The 15160-nt window shown below is 37.9% G+C and overlaps 1 protein-coding gene across 1 annotated transcript in view; it reads left to right on the forward strand.

Moving 5' to 3' along the window:
* Nucleotides 1-13397, forward strand: part of LOC121295414 (bifunctional heparan sulfate N-deacetylase/N-sulfotransferase 4-like) — an 87423-nt gene extending 74026 nt beyond the window's left edge. Inside the window, exons 7-13 of the mRNA XM_041219997.1 lie at nt 2794-2890; nt 4153-4276; nt 6510-6684; nt 8909-9079; nt 9445-9554; nt 10628-10730; nt 12564-13397. Of these exons, the coding sequence (XP_041075931.1) occupies nt 2794-2890; nt 4153-4276; nt 6510-6684; nt 8909-9079; nt 9445-9554; nt 10628-10730; nt 12564-12683 (900 nt within the window). The 3' untranslated portion in view covers nt 12684-13397. The remainder of the gene's footprint in view (nt 1-2793; nt 2891-4152; nt 4277-6509; nt 6685-8908; nt 9080-9444; nt 9555-10627; nt 10731-12563) is intronic.
* The last annotated feature ends 1763 nt before the right edge of the window (nt 13398-15160 follow it).

Here is a 15160-nt window from a genome sequence, read left to right on the forward strand (position 1 = left end):
AGGCTACCCCATCCAAGAGAGCTTGCCGAATCAATGTTTGTGCACACCCAGAGTCCGCAAATGCGTAAGTACTCTTTCCCCCGACCTGTACTCTTAACTGATAAGGGCCCTCCCGACATTCCCCAGTGTTCCTACCTGTTACTGCTGACCAGGATCTTGTCGCCAGGTCCACCTTTATTACTGGACAATTCCTGGCAATGTGTCCAGGCTCATTACATTGGTAGCACACTTGGTTAGGAGGCATCAACGGAGTTAATCTGTCCTGCGAGTCCGCGACCGGCAGGTTAGGGGGATTCTCTCTCGCCCAGGATGGGGCTAACCTCGACCTCCATGGTCTGAAGGTCCGGTTACCCCCTCTGGGCTTCATTGGTTGGTTGGTCCGAGTTAGTTTAGGGGCAGGAGTGGGGTCTGACCCGGCACCTTCGTTTGCGTCTTCGTAGGCCTCCGCCAGGAGGAGGGCATCCTCGAGAGTGGTAGGTCTATTCCTCTTAATCCACTCTCGATTCCCTGGCGGTAGTATAGACGCAAACTGTTCTATAACTATTTTCTGCACCAGTTCTTGGGGTGTATGTTCTTCTGGCCGCAGCCACCGGGTGCACTGATCTAAAAGATATTGTCCCGCAACCCGGGGCCGCATCCCCTTGGACAGCTGGTATTCCCGAAAACGGCGCCGGTATGTTTCCTCCGTGATCCCGAGGCGTGAGAGAATGGCTTCTTTAACTTTAACATAGTCCCCTGCATTCGTGGCCGTCAGGGCTCGATACGCTGCCTGAGCTTCCCCTGTCAGGCAGGGTGCCAATTTCATGGCCCAGTGTTCCCTAGGCCACTCTGCAGCCTCTGCCACTCTCTCAAACGTAATCAAGAAAGCCTCGGGATCATCTTCCGAGGTCATCTTCTGAAGATTAGGCTGAGCTGCAAACATCCGGGCAACCGCTCTCTCTGATGTTGATATTGATAGTTTTTCTACCAGCTGTCCCAAGAACTGGGCGAGCTGTTCCAGGTGCCGTGTCTCTCTCTCCTCTCGCTTCTCCTCCTGCTCCCTAAACATTGTCAAAACTGTAGCTGGATCCATTTTCACTTCTGACACCACGTGTGAGGCGAGAGTGTATTAAATGGAATGTCCAGACAGTAATTTATGTGTACAGAAATAAAATAATTTATTTTTATTTTCTATACACAACAAAAGGATTAAATAACAAACGAAAAACAAAATGGTGTGAGGGAAGGAGTGCAGGGGTGAAATCCAAAACAAACTGATGACTCGTCTTTAATTTGTCTTCGTGGTGACCATAAACAAAAAAAAGACAAAAGAAATGTTAGTATTTCAAAAATCCCGCTGCACAAAACCAGTCTCTCCCTTCACCCGTTACTCCTCCTACTTTACTTTCGGACCAACCCCGAACATAGTAGTACGTTTCCTTTAGTATGTAATGTCCCGCCTCTGTAGTCAGTGGAACACCAATCCCCAACCGACACGTGTCCTTCTCCTTCACTTGACTCCAGTGGCTGGAAGTTACATACTCGTACTTCCGCCCCTCACCAAGGTGCCGCCCCTCAAAAGATGACTTTTGCCATGGTCACGAGATCTTGGTAAGGGAAGTCCCGAGTTGGTTTGATGCCATCTACTGTCGGGAGGCTGAATCACAGACCGAAACCCCTTTGACTCATCACAAGTCCTTTAAAAGAAGGGCCGATCTTTTGTGTGCAAATGTAAAAATAAAGTAATTCTTCAGAGCAGGTGGAGGGCCGTGTAACAATAAGTCTTTTAAACTATAGGGTGAGGCAATATTTTCAGCAATTTTAACCCAAATTGGGGGATTGCTTGATAAACCAATCTCTAAGAGGCTAAACTGATTAGATAGGAGGCTGGCTGTGCGGTCCAGTGGTTAAAGAAAAGGGCTTGTAACCAGGAGGTCCTCGGGTGAGACGTTGTTGCAGGTGAATTTAGTCTCTGTAAGTCACCTTGGATAAAGGCATATGTTAAATAATAATAATAATAATAATAATAATAATAATAATAATAATAATAATAATAATAATAATACCAGTAGGGATTGGGAATATTCATACCTCTATTATGACTTTTATATAGTTTACAGATTTTAAGCCTTGATTTCTTATATCTATATAAATTTACTGAAAAGTACATTTATATGTTTAAAATAGGATAATGGAATATGAATTGAAAGCATGGCCAATGTGTATGTCACCACTGGCATAACTGCCCCATAAGGATAGTGGTAATGTATTCCAGGTCTGTAATCTAACTGAAATCCTATCAATTAGTGTCATATTAAATTTGACAGTATCTTTTAATATTTAAAAAAACAAAAACAAAAAAAAAAAGAATCCCCAAGTATTTAATACCTTATGAAGGCCATCTGAAAGGATAGTTTTGATACTCCGTACTAAAATTTTTTTAGACAGGGGGCTAGCTTCTGATTTTAATCAATTTACATTATATCCTGAAACATCACTGTATTGGTTTATTATATCCATGAGGCATAGAAGGGAGGAACTGGGGTTCTTAAATAACTCAAATGTCATCTGCATATATTGTAGCATTAATTTACTTTTCACTTCTTTATGACCAATTCTCTGGATACCTTCAGTTTGCCAAATTAATTGTGCTAAAGGTTTGACTGCTGAATTAAATACAAGAGGTGAAATGAGGCAACCCTGTCTAGTTCCTCTATATAGATTAAATTAACTGGAGAGCTAAAAAGTCAATTTCTGAATACCAATATCTTCCCTTTGTACTGACTGCAAGCTTCTTTTAAATCTTTTTTTCAGAATCCATGCGATGACAAGCGGCACAAGGATATCTGGTCGAAAGAGAAAACCTGTGATCGTTTGCCCAAATTCCTGGTTGTAGGACCTCAGAAGACTGGTGAGTAAAACTGTTGCCATAGTTACCCAAGGCTTTCTTCTAGAATATCGGCAAGGGCAGCATAGCTCAGTATGCTGCACAGCCAAAGGTTGTGAATGAGAATAGTTAGTGTTCTCTGTAATCTCAAATTATACAGCAAAGCTTGGTAATACTGAAAAATACAAAAGAGCTAGCCGGGGTCTAAAGACATGTCCCCAGAGAACTGTGTTTTAAATTACACTTTACAATATATCATTTCCAGAAGTACAGTTTTACTTTTTAAACTCAATTAAAGGCTACGCATGTTCTGTTGATCTCTGTCTGACTGTAGACTGAAATAGATATTGATAATTAGACAAGGGGTAAAATTGAGAGCTTGGTAGGGATTTTTATTTATTTATTTATTTATTTATTTATTTATTTATTTATCTGGCTAGATAACCGCTGGTCAGCTCAACTAAATTCAATATGTAGATTTAAATTGCAGTGAAATTTGATTTGACAGACAAGGGGTTATTGTCTCTGGAGAGCGGAAAATACTGAAATTGTTTGGGAATGGTAATGTGGGTTTCATTTCCTAAAGTTGAAATGGTAATGTGGGTTTCATTTTCTAAAGTTTAAACATTTAAGCTTTAGACATGCTTAAAAGTTTAAACTTTAACCTATTTAGAATCTTTGTAACCAATCAGTTATTTATGATAAACTGCAACATTAATGCCTATCAGACTACATGTGTACAGCAAAAACTTTTAGTAAATTACCTGACAATGTACCCATCATACTGCATTTAATGCATGTTTTTGACCTTATTTAAAGGTTTAGGGAAAATACATTTTCAAGCAATTAATCTGTAAACATTTAACAGAACAGAGCTATAGCATGTATCAAATTGCTTATAAATGTATCCTAAGACTCATACCTGGATACTTGGCATCTCTTATACAAATTACTTTCTGGGGAAAAGTGGATCCAAAATCCTATATAAGCATCCTAATAATAAGATGGCTTTCAATAAGGTTCCCTTCTGAGGACTATGCCAGGATTAGGTGGATTAGGGCCAGTAGAAAGACCACAACCAGAGAGATGTTGAAAACTATCATAATAATCGACAATTACAGTAGACTCTAGGGGCAAAAACATGTTGCTTGAGGGCATGTTTAAATGTAATCATCATTTGGTTTCAAATATTATACACAAGATGCAGTTCTGTATATTTTAAAAAGGTAACCAAGTGTTTTTTAAAGCAAAATGCGAAAAAGTTTGTCATGTGCCTTTTTTTCCAGGTACAACTGCTCTGTACCTGTTCCTGATAATGCACCCTTTCATTACCAGCAATTTCCCCAGTGTGAAGACCTTTGAGGAGGTGCAGTTTTTCAATGGAAACAACTACCATAAAGGGATAGACTGGTAGGGTGGACTCGTTTTATTAGGTTTCTTTTATTTAGAATAGTTTGCCCAATACCCTTCCTAACGTTATATCCAAACAATAAACACATGTCAACTGTGTGTAGTATTGAAATGCAATACTGAGAAAAGAATAACAGGAAAGGGAGAGTGTTAGACAGTATTTTATCTGTACTGTTGTTTTAAAGTACAGGGACTGCTAATTAAAGCTTCATAACTGCTTCAGATTTGAATGTCATTGTATTATGTTTTTTTTTTTTTCGATTAGAAAATTACTTGTGATACAGTTTATTAGAAAACAATTACAGTCCTTTGTCAGTCCCTAAAGAACCAAGCATATTATGTTTAGGATTCTAGTCAAAGCATTCTCATAGTTACTGTAAGTGCAGTTTTCTAATTAATGGGAATGTGTATTTTCCAAATCACTAAATCAGTTTCTGATCGCACTCATTTCCATAATTTATACTTAGATTAAATAATTGCATCATCAAAATCCCAGTGGCACTTGACTTTTTATATTGTTACCTTTTTATATAAGATGATGTATTTATTTATGAGTAATAAACTAGCGGTTTGAAATTCATAAGTCTTATGACAAGAGTAAGCAACAGAAATGATTTTGTTTGCATTTCAGGATAAAATCAGCATTTGGTTGTTGTATTAGGCATATTTGCCTAGGTGCTGGGACTGCATATTTATATATTTTTTTTTACTTTTTATTTATTTATTATTCACTAAAAGCACACGCATAATGTTGCTGACATTTTTGCATGCTTGCATAAGAAGATATAAAATACTGACAGCAATAAACCTGTTCATGTGTTGGTCTTGTTTTTATTTATATATACATGTATGCCACTGTTGTTGCTTGATAACCTATTAGCTAAAAATCATATCTAAAAAAAAAACTAAAAAAAACATATTCACAAGAATTATTTTAACATGTGCCCAACTCCAACCTATTAATTGCTAGGTTATGGTTAATCGTGCCACCTTTCAACAAAATAATAGCCTGGCTATTAGGTACGTGTGAACAGGCTGGCTCGTGTGGTGACGTCAGGCCAGGAAGTAGACACTGGCTCTTATGAAGCTGTACTGAGACTTGATTGCTAATGAACCCTTCAATTGAATCTCAGCACAGTCTGCATGTGAACTACTGGCACTAGCCTGGCACTCCAAGACTTTACTACCCTACCATAGTCTGAGCAAACCCCTCTTGAATGAAGCTTCCTTAGAATGCAGATACACACCTTTCCCATTTTAGCTTCAAAACTATTCAGTTTCTTTGTGTGCTGGACCTAGGTCCAGTAGACTATCACATTGCAGTGCATTTCACATACACTAATGTACAACACAACCAAAAGTGGTTTATAACAATTTCCTTATGTTCAGAGCGTCCCATACCTTCCCTTATAAAAAAACTATTGTAGTATGTCAAAATACTGTTGTGACCTTTACTGTAGTACTGTAAATAATTAAAAATACTGATATTGTTAGGCATAGGAAATGTGAGTTATTTGAACACCAAGTAAGTTGTTTTTAATTTAGCTGAAACCTCTTTTAAAAATGTTGGTTATCTTATTACAGTTTTAATGTGCTGGCCCTTGGCAACAGCTCCATATCATTTAATAATAACAAACAGTAATTCTTTAGACACGACAGAACAAAACAAACAAAACACTCATGATTAAAATACATGGTCTCCTTCCAGTTCTGCTTTAACCATACAAAGGAACAAATCACTTCGCTACGTCCTCTTTTGTACCGTCAATCATGACCCCTTGGTTAAATAGTGCAACTGCTCCTCCAATCCACGGCTGCCACATTGTTAGGGACTACAGTCATAGATATAGTGGATAATTTGTGGGAATTTCAGAGTTGCTTCTTGTGAGGTAAAACTGTTAGTCTAAATCAAGTAGACAATTTTTTATCTTTACTGGTTGCGTGGGAAGTCACATGGGGTAAATGAGAAACCATTGGCCTGAGCTCTGGGATTCAGCTACTCAGTAGACCTCAACCTGAAGAAGCACAGGGACTTTCCAAGAGGCTAATACAAGCTGTGCCACACAATTTAGCAAGCCAGAGTGGCTTTTTAATTTTCTTTACCGTGATAGACAGCATGTGATATCTTCAGAAAGGTAAGCAGTTACAGGGATATCAATACTGTGAATAGAAGGAGCATTGTTTTCTTTTGTTTGTTAAGCTGTCTGGTGGTAACACACTTTCCTTCACACAGGTACATGGACTTCTTTCCAGTCCCCTCTAATGTGACCTCTGACTTTCTGTTTGAGAAAAGTGCAAACTACTTCCCTTCTGAAGATGCTCCAAAGCGTGCCGCTGCCCTGGTACCAAAATCAAAGATAATCACTTTACTCATCAATCCTTCTGACCGGGCTTACTCCTGGTACCAGGTAGGAGCTGTATAGCAATTATATACTGTATAGCAAGCTGTATAGCAACTAAACTATATGATAACTGCAGCTGATCATCCCAAATTTAGATTAAAAAATGCAGTCCATCAAGATTACTGTCATTTTGATTTTAAAGTAAGTACAAAAGTGAGTTTCTAAAGACTACAAAAGGAAGGCAATATGAATTCTGAAACAGGATTTATATTATGATCTATACATAAAACAAGGAAAACATTGATGGATAACATAAATAGAAGAGTATATTAAAAAAAAGTTCAGTGCGATGTTATGTGTTCAATTAAAAAAATAATAATTTCACAGAGCTACAGATGTAATACAATTCACTAGGTGTAACTTACTGCTTTTATAAAATTATAATGAGGCATAAAAGATAAACAACCACAGACAGACAGCAATGATACATACTGGAATGCAAGCTGACATCATGGAGATGACCTGTGCATGCATAAATCCACATACACTCATGCTGAACTGTAAACATTCACAAGTACACTTTTATGGGTAATTGGTTCAATCATTTAAAACCCTTTATTCCCCTGTATGCCCTCTTTTGACTTAATAAAATAAAGCATAACAGAATAAACTCTTCTGAAAAACATCCCAGTGGACAAACATCATCTGGAAAACCAGAAGATAACAACACAGTTAACCTCCCTTTCAGCTTATAATGCACTACTACTACAGTACATTTGCTTTGTGATTCTTAAATCTGAAGAATCTGTTGGTGGTGTGAGTGCTTACACTCAAGACCTCGACTCCCCAGGCAGAGCTCTGGTTTTATATTTCAAAGAAAGCTTGCAGTAAATAGCTTCTTTCTAATAAAGAGCTCTCATTCTATCAGTAAAAGCCTCCTGTAATTGAAGGCTCTCTGCAGTGGCATTGCAGAAATAAACATGTCACACATAGTCAGCACAAAATGCAGAAACGACAGATGCAGTAAGTTGTCTGTTTTACATTGTATGTTGCCTGTTTCCCCTCAGATAACAGTTTCAGTAATTAAATAAGCAATTGTTACGTTCAGTTGCACACAGCTGAGAAAAAAGATCCCTCTCACCTAAAGCTGTTGTCAGTTATGTTTAATTTCCACGCTTTTTCTCACATTGGTACATTTTCTAGCATTAAAAGATGAGGTTGGCTCCCGAGTGGCGAATCCAGTAAGGTGCTCCTCTTGGAGTGCAGGATGCACCCTTATAGATTGGAGATCACTGGTTCGAGTTCAGGTTATGCTACTGCGATCGTGGCCGGGAGTTCCCAGGGGACAGCGCACAATTGGCTGAGTGCCGTCCGGGTGGGGAGGGCTCAGGTCTGCAGGGTAATCCTCGGTTCACCGCGCATTAGCAACTTGCATGGCCGACAGGGCGTCTGCGGGTCTGCTGTAGAAGCCACTCGGATCTGTCTTATCCTCCAGCACGATAGGTCTGATGGTTTCGCTGTAGACCTGCAGTGTGAAAAAAGATGGCTTGGCGGGACACGTTTTGGAGGGCACGTGTGTCTGCTGCCATTTCTCAAGTTGCCGCAGGAGTTGCAGCGGTGAGTCGGGATAATAATGATGATTGGGCATTCCAAATTGTTAACTGGCTTTCCTCTTTTGTTCAAATGCATGAACTGTAATTTACTGTTGGATTAAATTCCCAATTTGTTTTCCATTATAAGTTGTATGATAGTATATTTTAAAGTGTTGTCCCCTTCTAGCTATATTGTATTGGTCTCAAATGTGCAGATTCTTTAAGAAACACTATTTTACAAACATGCATTTTTTATTTTAAAACATGATCTCTAGTACCTTTAGTTAAAGAAAGGTTTCAGTTTTTTTCTCAGGAAGTCTGTTACTGTTTCTCTTCAACCTGTCACTAGCTGCAAAGCATGAAGGTGTTGAAGGGGTGGAGACAACGTCTCTCTCCAGGTGACATGACCAAGGAAGTGCAACAGTATTTTTATCTAAACTGGTGTAGTACCAGATGTTTTCAACGGAAAAATACAATAACATGTTTTTTCAAAACTGCACATTTGGGACCTATAGCAAATGGAAGTGCGCAACAGGTAGTATTTATGAAGTAATGTTGTTATCCAACCACAATATACAGAAGGAAAGGTCTGGAAAATAGTCCTTGTAAGTAAATGCAGCCAGTAAGACATTGTAAACAGATGTTCACTCTATGTAAACTGCAGTCATGGATTGCTGTTCTGTTGATATTCACTATAGCACCAGAGGGCCCATGAAGATCATGCTGCTATAAAGTACAGTTTCTATGAGGTGATTTCTGCAGGACACCATGCCCCAGCAGAGCTCAGATCTCTTCAGAATAAATGTCTGGTGCCAGGCTGGTATGCTATCCATATTGAACACTGGCTCACTTACTACCCTCCTTCTCAGGTAAAAAGATGTCATTCTCATTTAGCAACTTTTACTAAATCCTGTATAGTGCAATAATTACAGCAAAACGAATAATAAACAGTGATTTTTTTTATTTTTATTTAAAATATCTGCAAGGTTTTCCTCAAATAAACCTATACAGGTTCTGGATTAAGAACTCTTTACTATGCACATTATTAGTGGAGAATGGACAAAAATACAGAATTAATTAAATATATGATCATTTACGATGAATTTAGTTAGAGTAAAGCAGTATTTTTAAAGCTTGATGGACTTGATTTGATGCTAAATCTCATCACCTGACTTAAATGGCTACAGTTTGTTCTTTTACTTTATAAAAAATAAACTCTTATTGTTATTTTTAGTTGCTAATCATTGATGGGCAGCAGCTGAGGAGTGACCCCGCTGCTGTAATGGATGAAGTCCAGAAGTTTCTAGGAGTGTCCCCATATTACAACTACTCTCAGGCCCTAACGTGAGTAATAACTGTATTGAAAAGGCTGTATCTTTCAAGCTGTGGAGATACAACTCAAGTTTACATCCTGGAGAGTTTAGTGTCTAATGCTGGAAGAGTATCATTTGGTATTATTAAAAAAATATTCTAGGTTGAGTACAAGTCAATTATATCAATTAAGTGTGACACACAGTGCATCATAAATACATTAGAGGTATGGTATTTGCTATCCAGATGCTCTCTTTGTTCGTTTGGAAAACTGTCCACTGCACATGTTACTTAAAATTAGATTTCAACAGCTAGCTTATCTTAACATCAAAGAAAACTTTCATAACCTCTATTATATTGTGAACGCTATATGCCCATGCAAGGAGCCTGCATCTACTAAAGAAATCATCACAGAAACCGGCAGGTCCTTCAATTCCATTGTGCAGCACATCTGTATAAATACCCTTCAATCTTTTCCCACTGAGGCCTGGTTTTGCATGAAGTCTTTAAAGCAGGGTCTTGTTTCTATGCTAGGGAGTAGGACAAGAACATCTTGCTCTTCGTTGACAAGTACAGCAAATTTTTAAAATCTGATTGCAGAGAGGGATTTTCTTTTGTGCCTAGAACAGCAACTCCAATAATATATAGTCCATCACAGCTTCACTTTATATTAGCGTTCACTAACACAGCAGGCTGAAGCAACCCTAGTTTCTCTGTATATGAGTCTTATAGGACAAAGATATATTTATCTCCCTATACTTAAACCTGCCCCTTACTCTGACACACTCAACCAAATCCCATCTGTTACATCATCCATGCATGGTTTAAGTGACTTTAAATTTAGCAAGGAAACCCACCCCAAGGAATAATAACCTGATGCCCCTGCTGTCTGGAATAGCCATCACCCAGTCATGGAAACTAGTCCCCTGTTAAATACATACAGCCCTGCACTGTATGATTAACTGTAAAACCATAGGTACCCACCCCCTGAATTGTTACTATGTTATAAAGAGAAAGACAGAATAATAGATTAGATTGTACATAGACACCTTCAATAAAATTGTTATAACAAACAGTCTTTGACTACCTTTCATTCAACATTTCAGCTTTGATCCCCAGAAAGGATTCTGGTGTCAGCTACTTGAAGGTGGGAAGACTAAATGTCTGGGGAAAAGCAAAGGCAGGAAATATCCTCCTATGGGCTTAGAGGTAAAACATCTCCATCATCTTCCTTTTCATTATATTTAACCCATGTGTTTTGATGCATTCTCCATATTCATTGATGACAATGAAAAAGACACAGTCAAAACATCTACCATTTAGTTAGACTTTTAACGTTCCATTTTCATTGCAAGTTATGGACTGTGTCAAAAGAAACACAATTGCAACATTTCTGAGTTTATGCCAGGAATGGTGACAATGCTGGGTGGAGTGGCCCAATAGAATAAGATTTAGGTGGATTTAGAACTTCAAAATCTACAGTCACTTTATTGATTAGCCTTGAGATCAGTGCTTTGTTGTTTCGAGTATTAAGGCAAATAACGCTGAGCCGTTCTGAGTGGCAATTGACATCTTTTTTTCTTATCTAAAGCCATTTAATAAGTAGAGAGCACTTCTGAGTTTCAGGTAAGACTGATAAATACATTCACCTCGTACTTCACGTTGTGTGAGTGTCAGAAAACAAAACCTCTGTGAAGTGAATTTGGAACATCCACATATGTTGTATAAATCAGCATAACCAGACATCTTGTTGTGCTTTATTATTTATGTATGTAGACCATTACCGCTTGACTGCCCAATTTTGTATTGTCTTAAAAGCATTTAATTGGGCCAAAGGAAGCAAAATATCAATTTGTGACTAGTTTGTATACTTGTGACAGCTTTGGGATTCTTAGAATTGGATCAATTGTACTCAGGTCTGTATTAAACTTTTTTTTTTTTTTTTTTCTTGGACTTTAAAGCAGTCATTGCTGTATTGTTCTTGTCTTTTCCCCTTCATTTTATAAGAAGATAATATGTGTCATTTTAGAATGCCTTGAAGGTGATTAAAGCTCGATGAGTTTGTGCTGCCAGAGTAATTATGAAGAAAACAATTATTACAAGAGTAGCACAGCCCAAACAGTATATTTTTAAACTATCAAATGTACAAAAAGTGCCGAAGAAACCATAAAATGGTGCATACGGTATCAGAAAGCATGGCATATGTTGTTGCATTGCACATATTTTTGTTTTGCTTTTATCATAATTCACATTACTCAGCTGACTCAGGGAGCTGATTTAGTAAAGATATTGTTATACTCTAGACAAAACACAAATCCTGAAGCTTATTGAAAAAAAAAAAAACATAATGCAAGAACGCTGGTCTGACAGCATGACACATTCCATGAATAGTCCACACTAGATTTATGTTGGCCAATTCTTTATCCAATTTTAAAAAAACATGTACATTTCCTATTGTATCTTGCACAAAAAGTCCATATAATGCATTGCTTTTAGAATGAAAATCATAATTAATATTGATTTGATTCTATTTTAAGTGAGTTCAAAATGACAGTGTCCAATGATTCACTGTAGGAGACACCTGACATTCATGCAATATGATCGTGGAGTTATCCAGGGCACGGCATAAAGCATGATATGATAAGTGTGACAAGGACTACAAGGACATTAACAAGAAGCCATTGCTGTGAAGTTGGGTGTGAATGCATTTATAATATAACAAAAAATTGTGAACCAATGTTACCTTTACAGATACATGGACTTTGTGCAATATAGGGGATAACAACAGTATTATATGCATTTCCTTTCAATTTCATTTTGGCATATAAAATATAGTACTGTAGCTTTCAGGTTTGTTGTTACCATTGCTCTTAAATAACACACATTTGGATATTTCATGCACCTTAAACTGGGATATCTGAGAGCATTTTCAACACAAATTAAATTAAAGTTTTGTAAATGTTGTAAATGTATTTAACCTGAAAAAACAGGAACCATTTCCACGTTTGTTTTTCTTTAACACCTGCTTTCTTTTATTTTCAGTCTCGGACATTCCTGTCAAGATACTACAAAGACCACAATGTTCAACTATCCAAATTGTTGCACAGACTAGGCCAACCACTGCCTTCTTGGCTAAGAGAGGAGCTTCAGAAAGTGAGATAACAATGAAGAGGAGGTTCAAGAAAGGACTTGATACACCTTCAAACTCATAAACCCTCAAGTAAAATAAAAATGGGTTTTATACATACCTCTTCAGGAAAAAATGAGTTTTCCATGTGCTGGCATATGGTATTATGAGTACATGACCTTGTGAAAAACATACATGGTTGGTTGTAGATATTAAAAATGCGGAACAATATTCTAAATCCAGTTCAGGACCTGCAGGATGGGTAAAGGTAATTTGTTGTGTGAGCGTGAACCTGTGACTGCCGTGATTGTTGTTTTAATTTATGATTCCAGTGCAGTGCTGGTCAACTGTCTGGTATCTGTGGTGAATATTTGCACTAAATTACATTCCATGCTTCACTTGCTGAGTGTTTTGTCATATATGTGTAGAGAGAGAAACAGATACACAACAGTGCTTGGCACAGTTACTGCTGGGCATGCTAAGAGTACAGTAATTAATGTGTTGCTAAACCTCTATGACAGAGAACTCATTCAAAACAAACATTCAGGAAAAAAAGGTGTGTGAGCACATTGTTTCACATAACAGCATTTAAATCCAGCAGCTTTTTATGACAACTGGTTACATCACTTATTTTGTTCACACTGCACTGAACATCCACTTGTCCATTTGTATATGTGTAATAGAAATTTTTAGTTTCTTGAAAATAAAGCTTTGATTTATATACAGTGGCACTCAAAAGTATTCACCCCCCTTGGACCTTTCCACATTTCATTGTGTTACAAAATGAAATCAAATGGATTTAATTAGGAGTTTTTGCCACTGATCTACACAAAAAAGTCCATATTGTCAAAGTGGAAAAAAAATAAAATACAAATTGTTCTAAATTAATTACAAATATAAAACAGAAAATAATTAATTGCATAACTATTCACTCCTTGAGTCAATATTTGGTAGAGGCACCTTTGGCAGCAATTACAGCCATGAGTCTATTTGGATAAGTCTCTACCAGCTTTGCACATCTGGACACTGCAATTTTTGCCCATTCTTTGAAAATTGCTAAAGCTCCGTCAAGTTGGATGGGGACCTTTGGTGAACAGCAATTTTCAGCTCTTTCCACACATTCTCAATTGGATTGAGGTACAGGCTTTGACTGGGCCACCCCAGGACATTGACTTTTTTGTTTTTAAGCCACTCCATTGTGGCTTTGGCTATATGTTTGGGGTCATTGTCCTGCTGGAAAATGAATCTTCTCCCAAGTCCCAGGTCTCTTGCAGACTTCAGCAGGTTTTCCTCCAGGATTTCTCTGTACTTTGCTGCATCCATTTTGCCCTCTATCTTTATGAGCTTTCCAGGCCATGATGCAGAGAATCATCCCTATAGCATGATGCTGCCACCACCATGCTTCACGGTAGGGATGGTGTTCTCAGGGTGATGTGTGGTGTTAGGCTTGCGCCAAACATAGCGCTTAGCGTTGAGGCCAAAAAGCTCTATTTTGGTCTCATCAGACCATAGAATCTTCTTCCACTTGGTCTCAGTCTCCCACATGCCTCTGGCAAACTCTAGCCAAGATTTAATGTGAGTTTTTTTCAACAGTGGGTTTCTTTTTGGTACTGTCCCATAAAGGCCAGTTTTGTGAAACACTATTGTTACCGTATGCACAGTGTCTCCCAGCTCAGCCGTGGAAGACTGTAACTCCTTTAGAGTTGCCATAGGCCTCTTGGTGGCCTCCCTGACTAGTGCTCTTCTCGCCTGGATATTCAGTTTTTGAGGACGGCCTGTTCTAGACAGATTCACCGTTGTGCCATATTCTCTCTATTTCTTAATAATGGACTTTACTGTGCTCCGGGGGATAGTCAGTGCCTTGGAAATGGTCTTATATCCTACCCGATTGGTGCTTTTGAAGAACCTTAGTCCGGATTTGCTTTGAATGTTCATTCGTCTTCATGGTGTAGTTTTTGTTAAGAAATGTACTAACCAACTGTGTGACCTCCCAGAGACAGGTGTATTTAACCTGAAATCATGTGAAACACCTTAATTGCACACAGGTGGACTCCATTCAACTAATTATGTAATTTCTAAAGACAACTGGTTGCACCAGAGCTTCTGGTTTATATTTGTAATTAATTTAGAACAATTTGTAGATTTTATTTTTCACTTTGACATTAAGGGGTTTTTTTTTGTGTTGATCAGTGGCAAAAACTCCTAATTAAATCAACTTTGATTCCATGTTGTAACACAATAAAATGTGTAAAAGAACAAGGGCGGTGAATACTTTTGAGAGCCACTGTACATTTTTTTTTAATCTATAACCAAAATGTTCAAACCCAGAGGAACTTATTTTGAGAGATATTTTATGTTACACGTTAAGTTTCACAAAATGGTAATGTCTTCACAACCTGTTTTACAGTAAAATGTGACGTACTGATACAATGTTTCCCCTCTTTATGCACACCAATAAATGTTCTTTCATGCTAAATGGCCTTATTTAAAATGGATATGTTGTATAACTGTA

The sequence above is a fragment of the Polyodon spathula genome, chromosome 2, assembly GCF_017654505.1.
Source record: "Polyodon spathula isolate WHYD16114869_AA chromosome 2, ASM1765450v1, whole genome shotgun sequence".
Lineage (NCBI taxonomy): Eukaryota > Metazoa > Chordata > Actinopteri > Acipenseriformes > Polyodontidae > Polyodon > Polyodon spathula.